The sequence below is a fragment of the Penicillium cataractarum genome (assembly GCF_028827025.1).
Source record: "Penicillium cataractarum strain IBT 29864 chromosome Unknown utg000009l, whole genome shotgun sequence".
NCBI classification, from domain to species: domain Eukaryota; kingdom Fungi; phylum Ascomycota; class Eurotiomycetes; order Eurotiales; family Aspergillaceae; genus Penicillium; species Penicillium cataractarum.
The window spans coordinates 1,286,937-1,302,900 of NW_026622745.1; the positions used below are offsets into that span (position 1 = coordinate 1,286,937).

At 45.5% G+C, this 15,964-nt stretch overlaps 5 protein-coding genes across 5 annotated transcripts; 4 read left to right on the forward strand and 1 right to left on the reverse strand.

The window, feature by feature from the left end:
• Positions 1 to 613: 613 nt before the first annotated feature.
• On the forward strand, positions 614 to 2,149 carry N7496_011071 (uncharacterized protein; the record flags this gene model as incomplete). Its single annotated transcript, XM_056703984.1, has 13 exons — positions 614 to 662; positions 707 to 735; positions 944 to 946; positions 1,017 to 1,019; positions 1,090 to 1,092; positions 1,161 to 1,163; positions 1,208 to 1,236; positions 1,573 to 1,601; positions 1,646 to 1,674; positions 1,738 to 1,740; positions 1,851 to 1,879; positions 2,017 to 2,065; positions 2,132 to 2,149. 13 exons carry the CDS (start codon positions 614 to 616, stop codon positions 2,147 to 2,149), a joined length of 276 nt encoding a protein of 91 aa, XP_056549944.1.
• A 1,786-nt stretch (positions 2,150 to 3,935) lies between these two features.
• On the forward strand, positions 3,936 to 4,841 carry N7496_011072 (uncharacterized protein; the record flags this gene model as incomplete). Its single annotated transcript, XM_056703985.1, has 1 exon — positions 3,936 to 4,841. One exon carries the CDS (start codon positions 3,936 to 3,938, stop codon positions 4,839 to 4,841), a length of 906 nt encoding a protein of 301 aa, XP_056549945.1.
• A 940-nt stretch (positions 4,842 to 5,781) lies between these two features.
• On the reverse strand, positions 5,782 to 6,081 carry N7496_011073 (uncharacterized protein; the record flags this gene model as incomplete). Its single annotated transcript, XM_056703986.1, has 1 exon — positions 5,782 to 6,081. The coding sequence occupies one exon, from the start codon at positions 6,079 to 6,081 to the stop codon at positions 5,782 to 5,784; it is 300 nt and encodes a 99-aa protein (XP_056549946.1).
• Positions 6,082 to 8,772: 2,691 nt separating this feature from the next.
• Positions 8,773 to 10,049, forward strand: N7496_011074 (uncharacterized protein; the record flags this gene model as incomplete). The annotated part of the gene is made up of 3 exons (XM_056703987.1): positions 8,773 to 9,027; positions 9,148 to 9,446; positions 9,536 to 10,049. The coding sequence occupies 3 exons, from the start codon at positions 8,773 to 8,775 to the stop codon at positions 10,047 to 10,049; spliced, it is 1,068 nt and encodes a 355-aa protein (XP_056549947.1).
• A 508-nt stretch (positions 10,050 to 10,557) lies between these two features.
• On the forward strand, positions 10,558 to 11,493 carry N7496_011075 (class I SAM-dependent methyltransferase; the record flags this gene model as incomplete). The annotated part of the gene is made up of 3 exons (XM_056703988.1): positions 10,558 to 10,798; positions 10,854 to 11,077; positions 11,161 to 11,493. 3 exons carry the CDS (start codon positions 10,558 to 10,560, stop codon positions 11,491 to 11,493), a joined length of 798 nt encoding a protein of 265 aa, XP_056549948.1.
• Between the last annotated feature and the right edge of the window lie 4,471 nt (positions 11,494 to 15,964).

The window sequence follows — 15,964 nt, forward strand, 5'->3', positions numbered from 1 at the left end:
TGTGGCTATCAGAATACTGGATTGACTGATGGGGATAGGGAGTAAGTTATCTCGCTTATATCACGATGTGGCTATTAGAATACAGGGCTGACTGCGATGGGATATGGATAGGTAGTAAGTGATTGAGCTTATGTTGAGATGTGGTTATCAGAATATAGGACTAACTGCGATGGGATATGGATAGCTTGTGAGTGATTGAGCTTATATTAAGATGTGGCTATCGGAATGCAGGGCTAAATGAGATGCAATATGGATAGCAAGTAAGTGATTGACCATATATTGACATGTGGCTATCAGAATACTGGACTGACTGATGTGGATAGGGAGTAAGTTATCTCGCTTATATTAAGATGTGCCAGGGCTTACTGAGATGGGATATGGACAGTTTGTGAGTGATTGAGCTTATATTAAGATGTGGCTATCGGAATGCAGGGCTAAATGAGATGCAATATGGATAGCAAGTAAGTGATTGACCATATATTGACATGTGGCTATCAGAATACTGGACTGACTGATGTGGATAGGGAGTAAGTTATCTCGCTTATATTAAGATGTGCCAGGGCTTACTGAGATGGGATGTGGATAGCTTGTGAGTCATTGAGCTTATATCAAGATGTGGGTATCAGAATATATGGCTGACTGCGACGGGATGTGGACAGCCTGTGAGTGATTGAGCTTATATTGAGATGTAGCTATCGGAATTCAGGGCTGACTGTGATGGAACATGGACAGGAAGTAAGTGATTAAGCTTATATTACGATGCGGCTATTAGAACATAGTGCTGATTGCGATGGGATGTGAATAGTGTGTAAGTGATTGAGCTTATATTCAGTGTGGCTATCGGAATATAGGGCTAACTGTGATGGAATGCGGATAGCTTGTAAGTGATTGAGCTTATATTGAGATATAGCTATCTGAATAAAGGACTGACTGATGTGTATAGGCAGTAAGTTATTGAGCTTATATTGAGATCTAGTTATCGGAATATAGGGCTAACTGTAATGGGATATTGATAGCTTGTAAGTGATTAAGCTTATATTTATATATAACTATTAAAATATAGGACTGACTATAATGGGATATGGATAGCTTGTGAGTGATTAACCTTATTAAGATGTGGCTATTAGAATATCGGGCTAACTACGACGGGATGTGGATAGGCAGTAAGTGATTAAGCTTATATTAAGATATAGCTATCAGAATATAGGGCTTACTGCGATACGATATGGATAGGAGGTAAGCTATTGACCTTATATTAAGATATAGCTATCAGAATATAGGGCTGACTACGTTGGGAGCTGGATAGATTGTAAGTGATTTAACTTATATTAAGATGTGGTTATTAGAATATAGCGCTAACTACGATGGGATATGGATAGCCTGTGAGTGATTGACCTTACATTGAAATGTGGCTATCGGAATATAGGGCTAAGTATGATGGGATATGGATAGGAAGTAAGTGATTAAGCTTATATTAAGATGTGGCTATTAGTATATAGGTCTGACTACGATGGAATGTGGATAGCTGGTAAGTGATTAAGTTTATGTTACGATTTGGCTATCGGAATATAGGACTGACCGCGACGGGATGGGGATAGCGTGTAAGTGATTGAGCTTATATTGAGATGTGGCTATCGGAATATAGGGCTAAGTATGATGGGATATGGACAGGAAGTAAGTGATTAAGCTTATATTGAGATGTGGCTATCGGAATAAAGGACTGACTGATGTGCATAGGCAGTAAGTCATTGAGCTTATATTGAGATGTGGCTATCAGAATACAGAACTGACTGCGATGGGATATGGACAGTGTGTAAGTAATTGACCGTATATTGACATGTGGCTATCAGAATATAGGGCTGACTGATGGGGATAGGGAGTAAGTTATCTCGCTTATATCACGATGTGGCTATTAGAATACAGGGCTGACTGCGATGGGATACGGACAGCTTGTAAGTGATTGACCTTATATTGAGATGTGGCTATCAGAATATAGGATTGACTAACTGTATCTAGTAATGCAGCTATCTGCGCACCAGCAGGGTTTACGAAGAAGCTTGAAAGTGTATGAATTACGACCTACGCCAGGATAGTTTACTGTGTTGTATTGCTTGCTAATCGGCTTGTATAGGTGCATTTCACTACGTGACCCTGGGCTTGTTTCAAAACGTTTGAATTTGGGGACGTCCTTTCCGCGCCTTAGTATAGGTTTTCCCTATTCAGTTAGGTTTCCCTGTACTGTTATGTGAATGCAAAGGCTTGATATCTCATTAATTTAGTCATCTAAAGTGGAGAACTACTTTTCATTTCGAGAATATCTACATCTAGTTTAAGAATTCTGGAGGTGTGAGCGAATTCGCCTCGAAGGAAGTATATTAGCAATGTTCCAACCCAGATCATGCATTGTTCCGTAATATCATTTTACTTGCTTCCATTAATTCCTCTTCAAAAATACTCAAAACAAACCCAAACAACAGGGCCAGGCGTCATTTCTGGAGAAATACTGCATCAATTGAGGACTACACTGAGTTCGGCTCTTGTGTTTTTCCTTGACCGACCTAGCGCTTTCGTATGCTGCTCTATTGAAAATCCCGACTTCAGCTGTTTGCCTGCGACAGCCGAATCCAATCGTGTCCATAATTGGTAGTGAAGATCTGAAATGGAATTGACCGCATGCCGAATAGCAGGTTCGGAATGATACAGCTGCGGAATAATCCGATCCCAGACGGAATTAGTGAAGCCATTCGCAAGTCTTCGAGCTGTGTATGCACGGAAAAATTGGAATGCCGTCCTCTCCAGGGCGCTGAGACCTATATCGTGTGAAAGGGCCCTCGATCGGTTCGGCGACTCCGCCTGAAAGAGTGTGCCTTTGCTTGATATGGAATAACCATCGAATTTTCTTCCCGTGTCGAGACATCTGCGACAGTGAGGTTTGCCCTCGTCGCATTTTATTCTTCGAGCCCTACTCTGGTCACTAAGAGGGTTCTATATCAACGGCATCTCGCCAAAGGTCGAGACTTACTTGCAGGTCAAACAACCCGTTCTGGTCTTTGGAGCAAGTTTTCGACGAGAGGACTTTGTCGGTGGGTGACAGAGATTGTTATCAGACATAATGAACTGTAGCCCGAGCAGGTAGAGAGGATTTGGTTGTCACCAGGATGGTAGCCTGGAGGACCTGGAAGGCACAGTGTGTATTAGGTAATCAACAGTTTTCCATTGAGGGGAATCGCTACCAGTTAACTATACGAAGTCCCAAGTGCAGTACACCTATTATGCACACTCACCGCCCTGAGCATAGCCTAAATACCATGTTCGGGTTGATTTTCCCTCGGGAGGTTGATATCGTCCGAATCTCCGTGCTTAGAGGGGTCGTCGTTGCCTAATAATGGATTGCACACAAGCAATCCCAAGACAAGACTTTTCCCAGCCAAGTCGAGTTGTTTTTCATAATCAGAAGTTTAAATAAAAGCTTTGGGCCGATCCTTAAAAAGAAAGACCGCTTCCGCGATACAAACCTTTAGTTTCTCCCAGTCTTTGCATCCAGACGTGCTTTATTGTCTTCATGGAGAGAATTCAAGGTCCTCACGACGCTACTCCAAAATATCATGGAGTTTATCTGTCGAACAAAACAATAATCAGGCTACTCGAATGCCTATTTCCTGGTTGTGATGTCTTGGACATTGAACCTCTCGGTTCTGGGAAATCATTCAACAATCGTATCTACTTTTTGAAGGTCACCCGAAAGTTTGCCGGTACAAAGCTTAAACAGAGGTACCGTCAACGACTTGGTCTTGAAATTAAACGAAAAATTCTTTGACCAGTCGAAAACCGAGAATGAGGTATCATGCTTGTGTCTTATCGAAAACTTCACGCCTGAAATACCGTCTCCACGGGTCCTTGCGTGGTCTCATAGCAAAGAATCTTTCGCTCATAGAATGAATCCGGATGGGGCGCTAGCCAAAGGCGAAATTCGGTTTGATTCTAAATTGGATGGACAATGCAATGGGTGGATTCTTATGACTCGGTTTCCTGGAGTCCCTTTGTCAACACTAAGTCTGAGCACAGACAAGCTCAAGACTATCGACGAACAACTAGCAAACATAGTTTTTCGCTGGAGGGAAGGGTTGCCTGTCTGGAAGGTTACTGGGAACCTTGAGTGTGGAATCAGTGACGAGAAGCCGTCAAGTCTTGATTCTTTGGAAATATTCGGCCTACGAATAATCCCTTCTTCTACAATGCCTGCCTTCGGCGTCAAGTTTGATGAGCCTATAATCAACGGGCTTCAGTACTACCGAGTGAAGCTCGAAGCACGGCTCCGGAAACTTCAGGAACTGGAGATATTCAAAGGAAATAGGCACCTGATCCATTCAATTCGAGAGTTCATTGCGGTTCGGTTACCACAGCTTGGAATTTGCAATCTGCAGAGCCAGTTCGTGTTCACGCGCTACGATCTCTCTCCGCACAATGTTTTTATATCCGTTGATGCCACTGAGATCAGCGGTGTCTTTGACTTTGAGTTCTCTGGCTTTTTCCCGGAATTAGATGAGTTCGTCAATGACGCTGTGGACAATGAAGGCGACTGGCCCGATATATTATATGAAGCATATCTGAACAGGCTAGAGGCCTGCGGAATGAGAACCCCAAGGAGGGGCATCGAGGAACGATTATGGAGAGAGGCTACGGCGCGTTCTCGGTTGGGAGGAAATATAGCACCCTGGTGGCTCGAAGATCTGGTACCGAGTGAAAGAATGGAGCTTGAAGAGGACGTGCTGAAGTCGGAAAAGATTGTTTTGGAAGCCATGCAGTTACTTGATCAGAGTGTGAGAGATTCCATTCGCTAAAAATCAGGTAAGCCGCCAGCCCAATCCGGCTCGTCCTTATTTCGATAATGGTCGAGGTGGTCGTTTTGCCTAGACCTAGCTATGATTCTAGAATCTTGAATGGAGGGAGAATATGGATGTCTATGAAACCAGTCGGCTATTAATGAGAATTCACTGCCCCTATACGCTGATACGTATTCACATCAACAGGGAAGTTGGCCAAGGCTCAGGTCGACAGGGGAATGTAATTGATGCTAAATGGACCAACAAAGAGGAGTTAATTAGCAAGAGAGCCTAGCCTTGCCTTGTAGGGAGACGTCGCCAGCCATTGTTTAAACTTCAGCGGTTCCCTCTCACAAATGGTCCTAACCACAGACGCAAAAACTTCCTTATGAGAAGGAAATTTACCTCTAGCCAAACCCTCAAACAACGATCCCACTGAATCCATATATTCCTTGTATCCTGCGTCGTTTTCCGGATTTGCAGCCGGACTTAATGCTAAATTCCAAAAATCTTCACTCATAAGCTGCCGGGCTTTGACGTCGAAGCCGCAAACATCTGTCGCAATAGTCGCCATATCCACCAAGCATAAACTCTCCGCTGCTAGGGGATATGTTTTCCCAGCATTTTTCTTGGGATGAAGAAGTGCCATCGCAGCAACGGCAGCAATGTCCTCACGAGCTATCCACCCGAACTTTGCTTCCGCTGGAAGGAAGTACGCGATTTCTCCAGACTTGAGAACTCCATTATATCCATCAAAATTGATATGTAGATTTGTTCATGACAAAAATATTCGTGGAGTGGCGTCCATGATTAATCTCTCGGCTTCTATTTGCCATGATTCATGGGGAAGATGAAGTGATGGATCACTAATATCACAGTGAATACTAGCATGGACGACATGGAATGCCTTTTTGCCATCCGCGTCTGATTGTTGGACTGTCAACACAGCCCTAATCCATTATTTGATCTGAGCTGTCTTGGCTGATGTGAAAGGCGTGATAAGTAGTATACGATCGACTTCTTGGAGCGCTGTAATAAAACTCGTAGAGTCAGCCCAGTCGATGATCACAGGCTTAACAAGCTTCTGGTCTTGATTCAACTCGACTGCCCGTTGAAGCGCCTTTTGACTATGGTATCCAGCAAGGATACGAGAGCTGTCTGCGCTGGAGGAGATCGTATCACGAAGTTGAGAGATCAACTCATTTATCGTAAACTTCCCGACCAAACCCTCGGCATCAGTGATCAGGATTCGAACCATGGCTGTTTCACAACTTGGGTACGGTAGTCGGTAATGGTGTACTCTGCATACGTGATCAAAGAAGTGCATTTAGATTGGTTATAAGTACAAATTATAATATTGCAGCCTTTGGTCGGGACACGGAAGATAACTTACTCCGACTAGAGCGTTGGTTATGTTAGCTCTGGTCAACTGTAGTAAACTGTAGTACCCCAATCAGGCATTCCACCGAAACTCCGTCAGTAGTTCCCCGACTATAGTAGATATGATTGACCTTATAGGATATATACTGGGCATTAGCGGTTTAGAAAATGAGGGTTGTAAGTGTATAGATTGCGGTTTATAAATAAGAACTATTTTTGACGTGGCTCTGACCTTTCTTCATCCGTTCTCGGGCATAAAGGAAAGTCACTCTCCGATCTTTACTAGCAGAGGATTTAATTCCCCGTCCTGGAGACAAGGATATATACACTACCATGAAAGTATAGTTACATATTATTATGCACGAATCGTAGTTTATTATTTAGCCTACCTAACGCTATTGCGTATGAATGGTAGAGTGCAAAAAGAGGTCGAGACTAGAGACTGGGGAGCGATTATTTTGGTAGAAATTTCCTTATTGGAAACCCCCGTCAGATGAATAACCACGTCTTCCAACGAGTGAATTAAAAGGTTTCCTTGGCCTAGGATTCCGCTTGTGGAACAGTGCTTCTCTTACTACCCTCTGAACTTCGGGGCCTGGCAGCCTTGCCCGGAAAACAAAAATCAAAACAAAAAAGGTTCTCCGCATGGGGGAATCGAACCCCCGGCTTCTGTGTGAAAGACAAATATGTTAACCACTACACTAATGCGGATTAGTTGCCTGATTAGTAATTTGGATTTGTATTACATTGGACCTGGGAAAGTGTTGCGGTTAGTTGGATGACCAAGTTCAAGTCCTACAGTAGCTAATCGCTTTGAACAAATTTATCGCTCGCATTACTCCGTAAATCGTGCATAACAGTCGTGTTAACTAACCAGACATAAAAACAAAATACACCGCGCATGCTGACCCTGGAGGATAATATGCTTGGAAAGGGTGGAATCTAGGTCTGCGGAGAACGCAGCCAAGCTGGAAGTCTTCCTACGGTGTACTCAGTAAGCATAAGCTGCATAGAGCGGTGACAAGTGATACTCAGCCCGAATGGTGACCTTACAAAGGGAAGAAAACATTAGGTAAAACCCGTAGATCAATGCTACAAAGATCGTGACCTTTTTGCAGTAGCATCGCGTCAATCAGACAGATCCCTGCGCTATATCAAGCGACGTTATATCAACAACCTGCAAGGACGAAATACGAAGGAACAACCGCCCAGGCTAAGGGATGAACCAGCCTCTCTTAAAGCCAAGCATGCAGTTATACTGTATGTACTTCTTCGCCAATGCTCAACTCCGCTCAGCAGGGGTGAGACATCTCGGGTCTGAGGAGATCTGATGTGATCTCTCCACTGCCGAAACGAACCCCCTCGATTCGGCCCGCTCCAGCCAATCTTCACAGCCACTGCCGCCCCAGGAACATCTAGGAACGCAAAAAAATGTATGTTCCTTGCTGCATTTTCAGCATGGATACCTAACCGGTGGATTGATCGACTCTGCCACGATGAATTTTCAATGACATTGCCACGGCTAACTCCCCGCAAGTGCAGTCATCTTCGTGGCTGCCATACGGTGTTTCATGACCGCCATTGCGATCCCGACAGGGCTCAGCCCCAGGTGTGAGAGGATGAAACCTGGCAAGGACTGTCAGAGGAAGCGAACACTAGGCTCACACAGCAATTCCCTTGGAGTTATATTGGACTGGCGACGCCCAGTGTCTGACCCCCTAGCTACCGCGACTGGGCACACCGCATAGTCCTAGCCACGAATATAGACCCTCAGAACTGGGAGCTTCGTCAATTATCCATATTCACAGTTCTAACTACTGTCAATGACACCTCACCGTCATCAAGGGTTCATCCGCGCACATCCGCCGAGTACCATGCAAGGCTCACCGATCCATGACTCCATAGTCATCAACAGACCCGCATCGCACTCGTGTCTCTGGCATCTATCAGCAAGGGTCCAGCCCCATGCAGGACACCACTGAAATAGCCTGCCCCGTAAGGCTCGACTCATCCAGTATGACGAACCCCGAAGCTCGCCCACTGCCGAAGCAAAAAACGTGACTGCCTGCGTGCATGTGAGATATGCAAGCAGGGGGGTTCGATCAATGGATTCGAAGCCGGAGGACATTCGTTCATTGTCAGATTCGTCGCTGTCACTAACGATGGCAGGGGATTTCTTGGCCCATCGGGTATTTTCCTGTGTGACGCTGGTAGCTGTGAGTTCTCGGATTGGGTGCCAATGCGCAATGTCAGTGTCAATGCGAGAACTCAAGCCCCGGTCTGAGCTTGCGATGACACTGTAGTTCCAATACAAATGCACCAATGCACTGATCGACCCGCTGGCCTTGCAGAGGGATATATGCAATCATGCATCAGCCGGGATCCGAGGACTACGTACAAATTTCTAAATTTACCGGTTTGCCTGGAGAGGCGGTCTATATAATATCTCATCGCTGACCCTAGATCTGATGGGAGTTTCTGTTCAGCAGTGAAAATCTATCTTAAGAGTAAGCTTGACACAGCCATTGAAGCTTGGCACCCGACTCTTTTCACTGTCCAGTACTACACAATGCCATCCAGCAAGTACCTCGCCGTGTCGGCAGCGGCTCTGGCCGGCCTTGCACAGCTCGCCTCTGCACAAACCAACATCACTGCCAGCGCCTGTGCTGCCGAATCCGTCTACTCAGACTGTAACCACAATGTTGCCGACAAATGGCGCTCCTGCATCAACAACTGCAACGGCAATGGCGACTGCATTGTAGACTGTGGATGTACCGCACACCAAGAGTATATCAATTGCATGGCACACTCCTGCTGGAACCAGGTATGTCTTTCTACTACCATCTTCTGCCATATAAAGTTCAATACTTGATATTCCAAGTGTTCAATTTTAACATAATCTATTCAATTGGTCAAACGCTAACATGTTATCCCCCACATCCAGGTCTACTCCTGCGAATACCAACTTTTCGTCCAGCAATACTTTGCCGTATGCCCCAGCGCCACAGAACCAATTCCCTTCTGGCCAGCTCCAGACGATGCCCCGAATCGCTGCTCCTGCAGTCTAGGCAAGGTCCTCACAAATACTCTCTCCGCGCGCAAAGCCCAAATCTCCTGCGTCGAGAACATAACCAGCCAAGCTCTCAACAATATCCCCGACCTCTCAAATCTAGGCAACATCCCAGATATCGCACGAACAGCAACGGACTGTGCCTGCTGCGGTGCTAGTGCTAGCATGTCTGCGTACGTCTCCCCTTCCCTCCTACAAAACCCCCAATATATATGCACCATCCCAAAAAGAAGAGCAAGAACTAACCTCATATCCAACACAGCGCATGGCAAGTCTGCCCAAATACAGTCCCCACCCTCGCCGGCGCAAACCTCTGGCCCCTCTTCTTCCCCTCCAACCTCCCAAACCTCTACACCTCCATCCCAGATTTCACCTGGTCAACCTGCGACTCCACTCTATCCTCTACCGACTGCGCAAACCTCGGCTTCTCCGACGAAGACAACAAGTTCTACAAGCCGGGTGACTTCCCCAAGAATGGAACTTCGACGCTGCATAATGTTGCAGGGACAGTTACAGCACCGCCCAGCGGGACGGTGATTACTTGGTCGCAAGCTTCGGCGACCTATACTGTTACGGCGACGGGCTATGATCGGAAGGTTGTTGTTAGTGGGACGTCGAGTGGGGGTGGGGGTGGCAGTATGAGTGTCAGTGGGAGTGGGAGTGAGGCTGGTGTTACGGCGACTGCTAATTCGGCGGTTGCGAATGGGGTTGGCCAGGGTGTTGGGTTAGTTGGAGGTTTGCTTGGGTTAGTTGTTGGCGGATTGTTGGCGATGTAAACGGCGGACCTGTGAATTACTACATCCAGTTAGCTTTACCGTTCCTGGATTAGCGCCTTAATACACCGTCTTGTCACCAATCCCTCCGTCGCCTCGACATGAAAGACCCGACATGCCCTCTCGCCCCCTTCTTTCCTTCTTCTCCTTTCCCTCAAGACTTTTAAATACTAGAGTGTGATATGCTCTTGCTGTGTCTTTTCATGAATAGTTTGTATATGGGATGATGGAGAAATCCCCCGGAGTCGTTGGAATGATTAGACAATGGCATTGAGGGGAATGGAAAAATAGATTATACGGGCTAGATTAATTGTGTTATCAAGGTGCTTATCGTATAGCGTATATGAATTGTTAACATAGAGCCATAATCTACGAGAGTCGGGAAGCACACTACGTTCCTATTGGGCGACTAACTCTGAATACAGCTAACTAGACCGAAGGGCATAGATACCTGGCTACGCAAACCCCACTCAGCCGTCTTGTGCCTTACACAACACCCATCGAGCACAACATGTCCACTCAACTCGACGCCGCCGCTATCGCCCGTGTCTGCCTACACGACCCTACCAACTTCAGCATCCAGCACTCTCAAACCATTCACCGCCTAGTGCTTCTGCAGCAGTGGAACGTTCCCGCTGACTCTAAGGTGCTGGAACTAGGATGCGGGCAGGGGGATTGCACGACAGTCCTTGCCTCTGCTGTGGGCGAGCAGGGGAGGGTGGTGGCGGTCGATCCGGCGGCATTAGATTATGGTGAGTCCTCTTGCTTTTCTCCGGTGCGAGCACAGCCAACTAATAGCTCCTACAGGTGCCCCGTATACACTCGGCCAAGCACAGAGTCATATCTCGCAAGGCCCACTGGGTAGCCGGATTACTTGGGTCCAACGACCCCCCTGGACTGCCTCTCCTCTCTTCCCTCCCCCTCTTCCAGCGAAAATAAGGCCTTCGACGCAACAGTGCTCGCCCACTGCCTATGGTATTTCTCCTCCCCTGAGCTCATCCTTTCCACCTTCCGTGCCCTCAAGCAGCACAGTAAGCGTCTCCTGCTTGCTGAGTGGTCGTTAGTAGCCACGCACTCCTCTGCCCAGCCTCACGTATTAGCTGCGCTCACCCAGGCAGCACTAGAGTGCCGTAAACCCAACAGCGACTCAAACGTCCGCACGGTGCTGGGGCCAAAGCGGCTTACCGAACTGGCCCTGGCTGCCGGGTGGCAGCTGGAAAGTGAGACCCGCGTGCCGGGTGGGGAGGGGTTGTTGGACGGACAATGGGAGGTCTCTACTTGCCTTTCTTCCTCTTTCGAACAGGAAGTAGAGGAGCAAGTGAGTGATGAGAGGGAACGGGCGGTGATTCTTGCGTTACGGGATGCGTGTGAGTCGAGCTTGGAGGGTATACAGGGGGGTCGGAAAGGAGTTAAGGCCATGGATGTTTGGGTTGCTTCTTTCATCTGATTGGGCAAGCTAAGCGTGTCCTAGCCCTCTTCTACGCCCGATCTCTAACTCTGCTTACACAATGAATGCTTATCATAAGTCCACCGCGTGAAGGCGCTAAAGCAAATGGATTGAAGCTATCGAGCTACAACAACATACCGTCCAAATCGACAGTAACAACAAGCGTGAGAGAGAAAGAAGAAGAAAGAATAGCTTTGTAGCTACACTGTAGCTATTCGACAGCAATATAGGTGCATCAGCTTCTTTGTTTCCTAATACGGCACCGATAGGGCTACGAGCTAGAACCATCAGTACCTATAATCTCAAGTATATGGGCGGGTAAACCATTCGAGAAAAGTTGTGTCGTATACGGGTAGACACTTAACAAAGAAAAGCGGCGCTATTATATAAGCTATGGTACCTTAATTGGTAACCCAATATCATCGACATCATGACTCTCTTCCACTTACGTGGCGTAACCCCCTATTTCATTCAGGTAAGTTTTTCTAATTTCGCGTTAGCACTCAACTATCCTACGCTTTTTCTTCATATACTTCCTTACTTATTACGTACGATTATGTCTGTTCTTATGACCAGGAAAATAAACTAAATACAACAGATTTTCACTAGTGATACTCTCAACAAACATATTTCCTCTATCTATAATATCTGGCATCAAACAAACATTACTCGCAAACCTTTAGTTTTCGTGGATATCGCCTGGATTCGGTTTGTCGTCCTTATGCTAACTCAGGTAAATTCACCGGCTATTCTTCACTTGAGGGATTCTATAGATCGCGTGGGACCCGACCTATCGCGACTAGACTAAGGTCTTACTCTAAGAATTAAGGCATTATTTTATCTTCCTTTTTAAACTAATCTCTACTCGGACGGCGTTGGATTGAATGAGCTTCTAACTACTATACATTTCTTCGCTTCGTCGGTCGATCGTTAATCCTACGAGCCTAATAATTTTATCTATGCTTGGGGCTTATTCTTAACTTCTGTCGACCTAAATAGGACTCTACGTCTAATTTTATACGCGTATGAAGTTAACTGATACGATATAAATAAAAGCCACCCTTATTTTATTACTACTAGGGTTTCTTGAGTCACCCTAGTGATCATTCCGATTTTCATACGTATAATATGCACTATCCAGAGGCTGCTCTTCCTACGGTTAGTGTGCTAGGAATAGTGCGAGATAGAGGAGGACAATTAAATAATAGGTCTACTCTATTATATTATAACCTCGAGACTAATGTCTATAACGTCTCTAATAAGGCGTCTATGACATTTACAATTTCCATTTACTTTAGGAACGGCAACCGTTAGACGAATTTTGCGGTTCTTATAAGACTGTCTCGTATATTTATCACCGGGAGGGTTTTCGGTATCACTACTACAATATCTCGGCTCGTAATTAGTGTGGATGATATTTATTTTATTCTAAATCTTAGCTCTATTACGACAGCACCGGTGACTCCTACTGTATCGGTAGGAAAGCAGAAGCAAGCAGATCGATAGAACAGTCGTGCTAACCTAACAACTCTAACAAAGAGACCTCGAATGCTGAGCACTAGCTCTGATTCCTAAGCACAAAACGATAGCCACTAGACCTATCCCTCTACTAAGGAGCACCTTCTAATAGAATCTGAAGAAATCTTCTATAAGGATATAACTGCTAATAAACTGACTCACCTAGAAGACGGGTCCTCGGCTGACACAATCCCCCACGACCGTCGACCCAAGAGAGGTCGTAGATTTACGAAGGTCGATTCACTTTCATAAGGAGCTCGGATATCGCGTGAACTGTCAAACTGTCTGCGATCGGGGTTTAACTTATGTTTTATATTTCTTCAGGCACTTATGTAAAAATGTGATTGGTTCATTTTTGCTTTGCGGATATATTTTTGTATCTATGCTTGTCCAATCATGACACCTTACGCCACACTCTTCTACGCCACTCGGTATGCCATCTAAGCAATTAGAAGAAATAATTGGTCAGTCCTAGCGGATATACGTATGTACCTTCCCGGCGCGTTATCAAAATTCACCATTCGACTTCCAACTTATTTCGTTTCAGGGCCACAGCGTGCGACAGCGCGCGTCACCAGTACTGCAAGACCCTTGCCCGTTCTCGCCGCTGATTCGTCGCTTTCGCCGCCAAGACGGGTTCTGCTTCGCTCGAGTCTATCCTGGCTACGTTGTCTCATTGCTCGTCGACTTCTCTATCCATCTTAGCTCTTAGGGTTCTAGGGCTTCGTTCCGCACTTTTCTCTACATCTCGCTTCTCTGACTGACCTAAGTGGACTCGTCCTTGGCTATAAAACTCTATTTTTGGGGTTTAGCTTTTTTAAGACCGTCATATTAAACGTTCACTGCAGACGCCGCTAATTGGCTAGCTTGTTATATCCCTGGCTTTGGCCTTCGATGGTCCGTGAATCTCCAAGACTCCATAAGCATGTGATAACACACTGAGTACTCTCGGAACTTTGAAAGTATAATTAAAGCGACTCGATTTTTTAGTCTAGTCATGATGAAATAGAACTACATGGTTTCTGCTGCTGTCTTCCGCAGTGCTTTATACTTTATACTGCCGCTTAGCTAAATATGTTTCAATTTTACCCCATAAAGTGAAACAAACCTAGCATAGCTCTTTTGTGGTAGTTCATTCTGAGTTTTTTTCTGCGAAGTGCCACTTTGACTATGTAGGGTGACTATTGAAAAATCTTATCGCTTACTGATTCTTACTTCACTACCCATACTTGATATTCTTTACTAGTAGTACGCAATATTGAATAACTTCCTGTATGTGTTATGCTGTAGTATACTATAGCATACTGGCTCTTTAACAATGTTATAATTACAGTCAGGAGATGCTCTTATTAACCTCGATTCACACTCCGCGGTTATAAGAGACTAGACTAATGAGAAAGCTCCAGCTTAAGAGTATCCGGGAGACTAAAACTTGATCCATTTTCACTAGGTAGGTAGGATCGACATTCATTCTCTCCGGCTAAGAACATGTCCGCCTAGCTATTCAACTTCAAGCCCTTTATATTAGGATTCGCTGAGGTTACTCGTGGTACCTTTGAAGACTAACATAATTTTCTAGTCTACACAACTTATTTCTCCGCACCGTATAACCTGAGTAGTACTCATCCGCTAACTCGAACCTCTTTGAATCGACGTGTAATTGATGTCCGCCATAGTGCACCTTTCCAAGGGGGCTAGCTTGAAAATCCTCAGTTCATAACCCTATCTTAATCCGTGTTCCATTAGTTCAAGCAGCTCCGGAATGATTGGACCTAATCCGGACGCAGCCGCCTCTAGTAAATTTTTCTCCCCAAGAGTGTTTTGGGTATAGCGAACATTGAATTTGAGAACGTGTTTAATAGCGTTGAACATCTCAACACTCCAAGCCAGAGGTGTAGCACTAGTAAACCAGGCCACACTTTGAGTACACTGCGAGGTAAGAGAGCCAGAGTACCGGTAGATAGGGTTTCTTTCAAGATGCCCAGCGAGATCCCCAAACATTAGGAGGCTCGTTCTAACCGAGGTACCAGGCAAGGCGATCTTATGAATTTGAGACAAGATATTCTCAAAAAGAGCATTCCCTCTTCTAGTTTCGGTGAGTTCAAATACGAAACCAACGACAGCGATGCGGCCAGCTAAGTATTACATTAGATAAAACATGTAGAATGTTGGGGGCCTTGACAAATGTAGAAAGAAGATAATATAACAGTAATTCGCTTACCAGGATTATCAAAGACAAAGTGGACTTCTAGAAGATATACCCCTCATTAATACGATGCTCACTAGGCGCATGAAAGTGAAATTGACGAAGGCCATAGCGACCAGTTGGAGTAAAAAGGAAGCGGGTAGATAGAGCAACCTCGACGGTGTGGCCCAAGTTATCAAAGTCGACGATTGCGCTTGGAATTTGGATGCTGATACCCCCAAGGCCAAAATGAATTTTAGTGTTGATGTTGATTGGCGATTGGTATCTATCTACCTTTGGCACAAAGGCCGTTCTGTTTTCTGTCCAAGCCATGCCAATTCAGCGGACCTCCAGGACCAGTATAGCTAAAATTGCTGGGATGAAAGCTGATGCTGTTGCTTGTTTCAATACCATCATCAGAAATGGGTGATGCGGTAACTGTTATCAACAGAGAGAAACATAAGCAAAACCCCTCATAGTGTTCATCTTCAACAGGCGGGGATACTTTAAGAATACAGTTGGCAATGGGATCTTTGAATTCAGTTACTATTACTCTGATCACTTAATGATCACTAACTGAGCGAAATTTTCTAAATGAAAGCATACTGTTCATCTAGGTAGATCTACGGGTAAAGGGCGTTAACAGAGAATTATCTAGCTTGGAAATCGTGTAACCTGAAACTCGTGTAACCTGAGATGACGTCTACCTGCGACGTGACGGGTAGTTGTTGTATGGCCGGAACATAGCCCAGCCTACGAGGGCTAAGT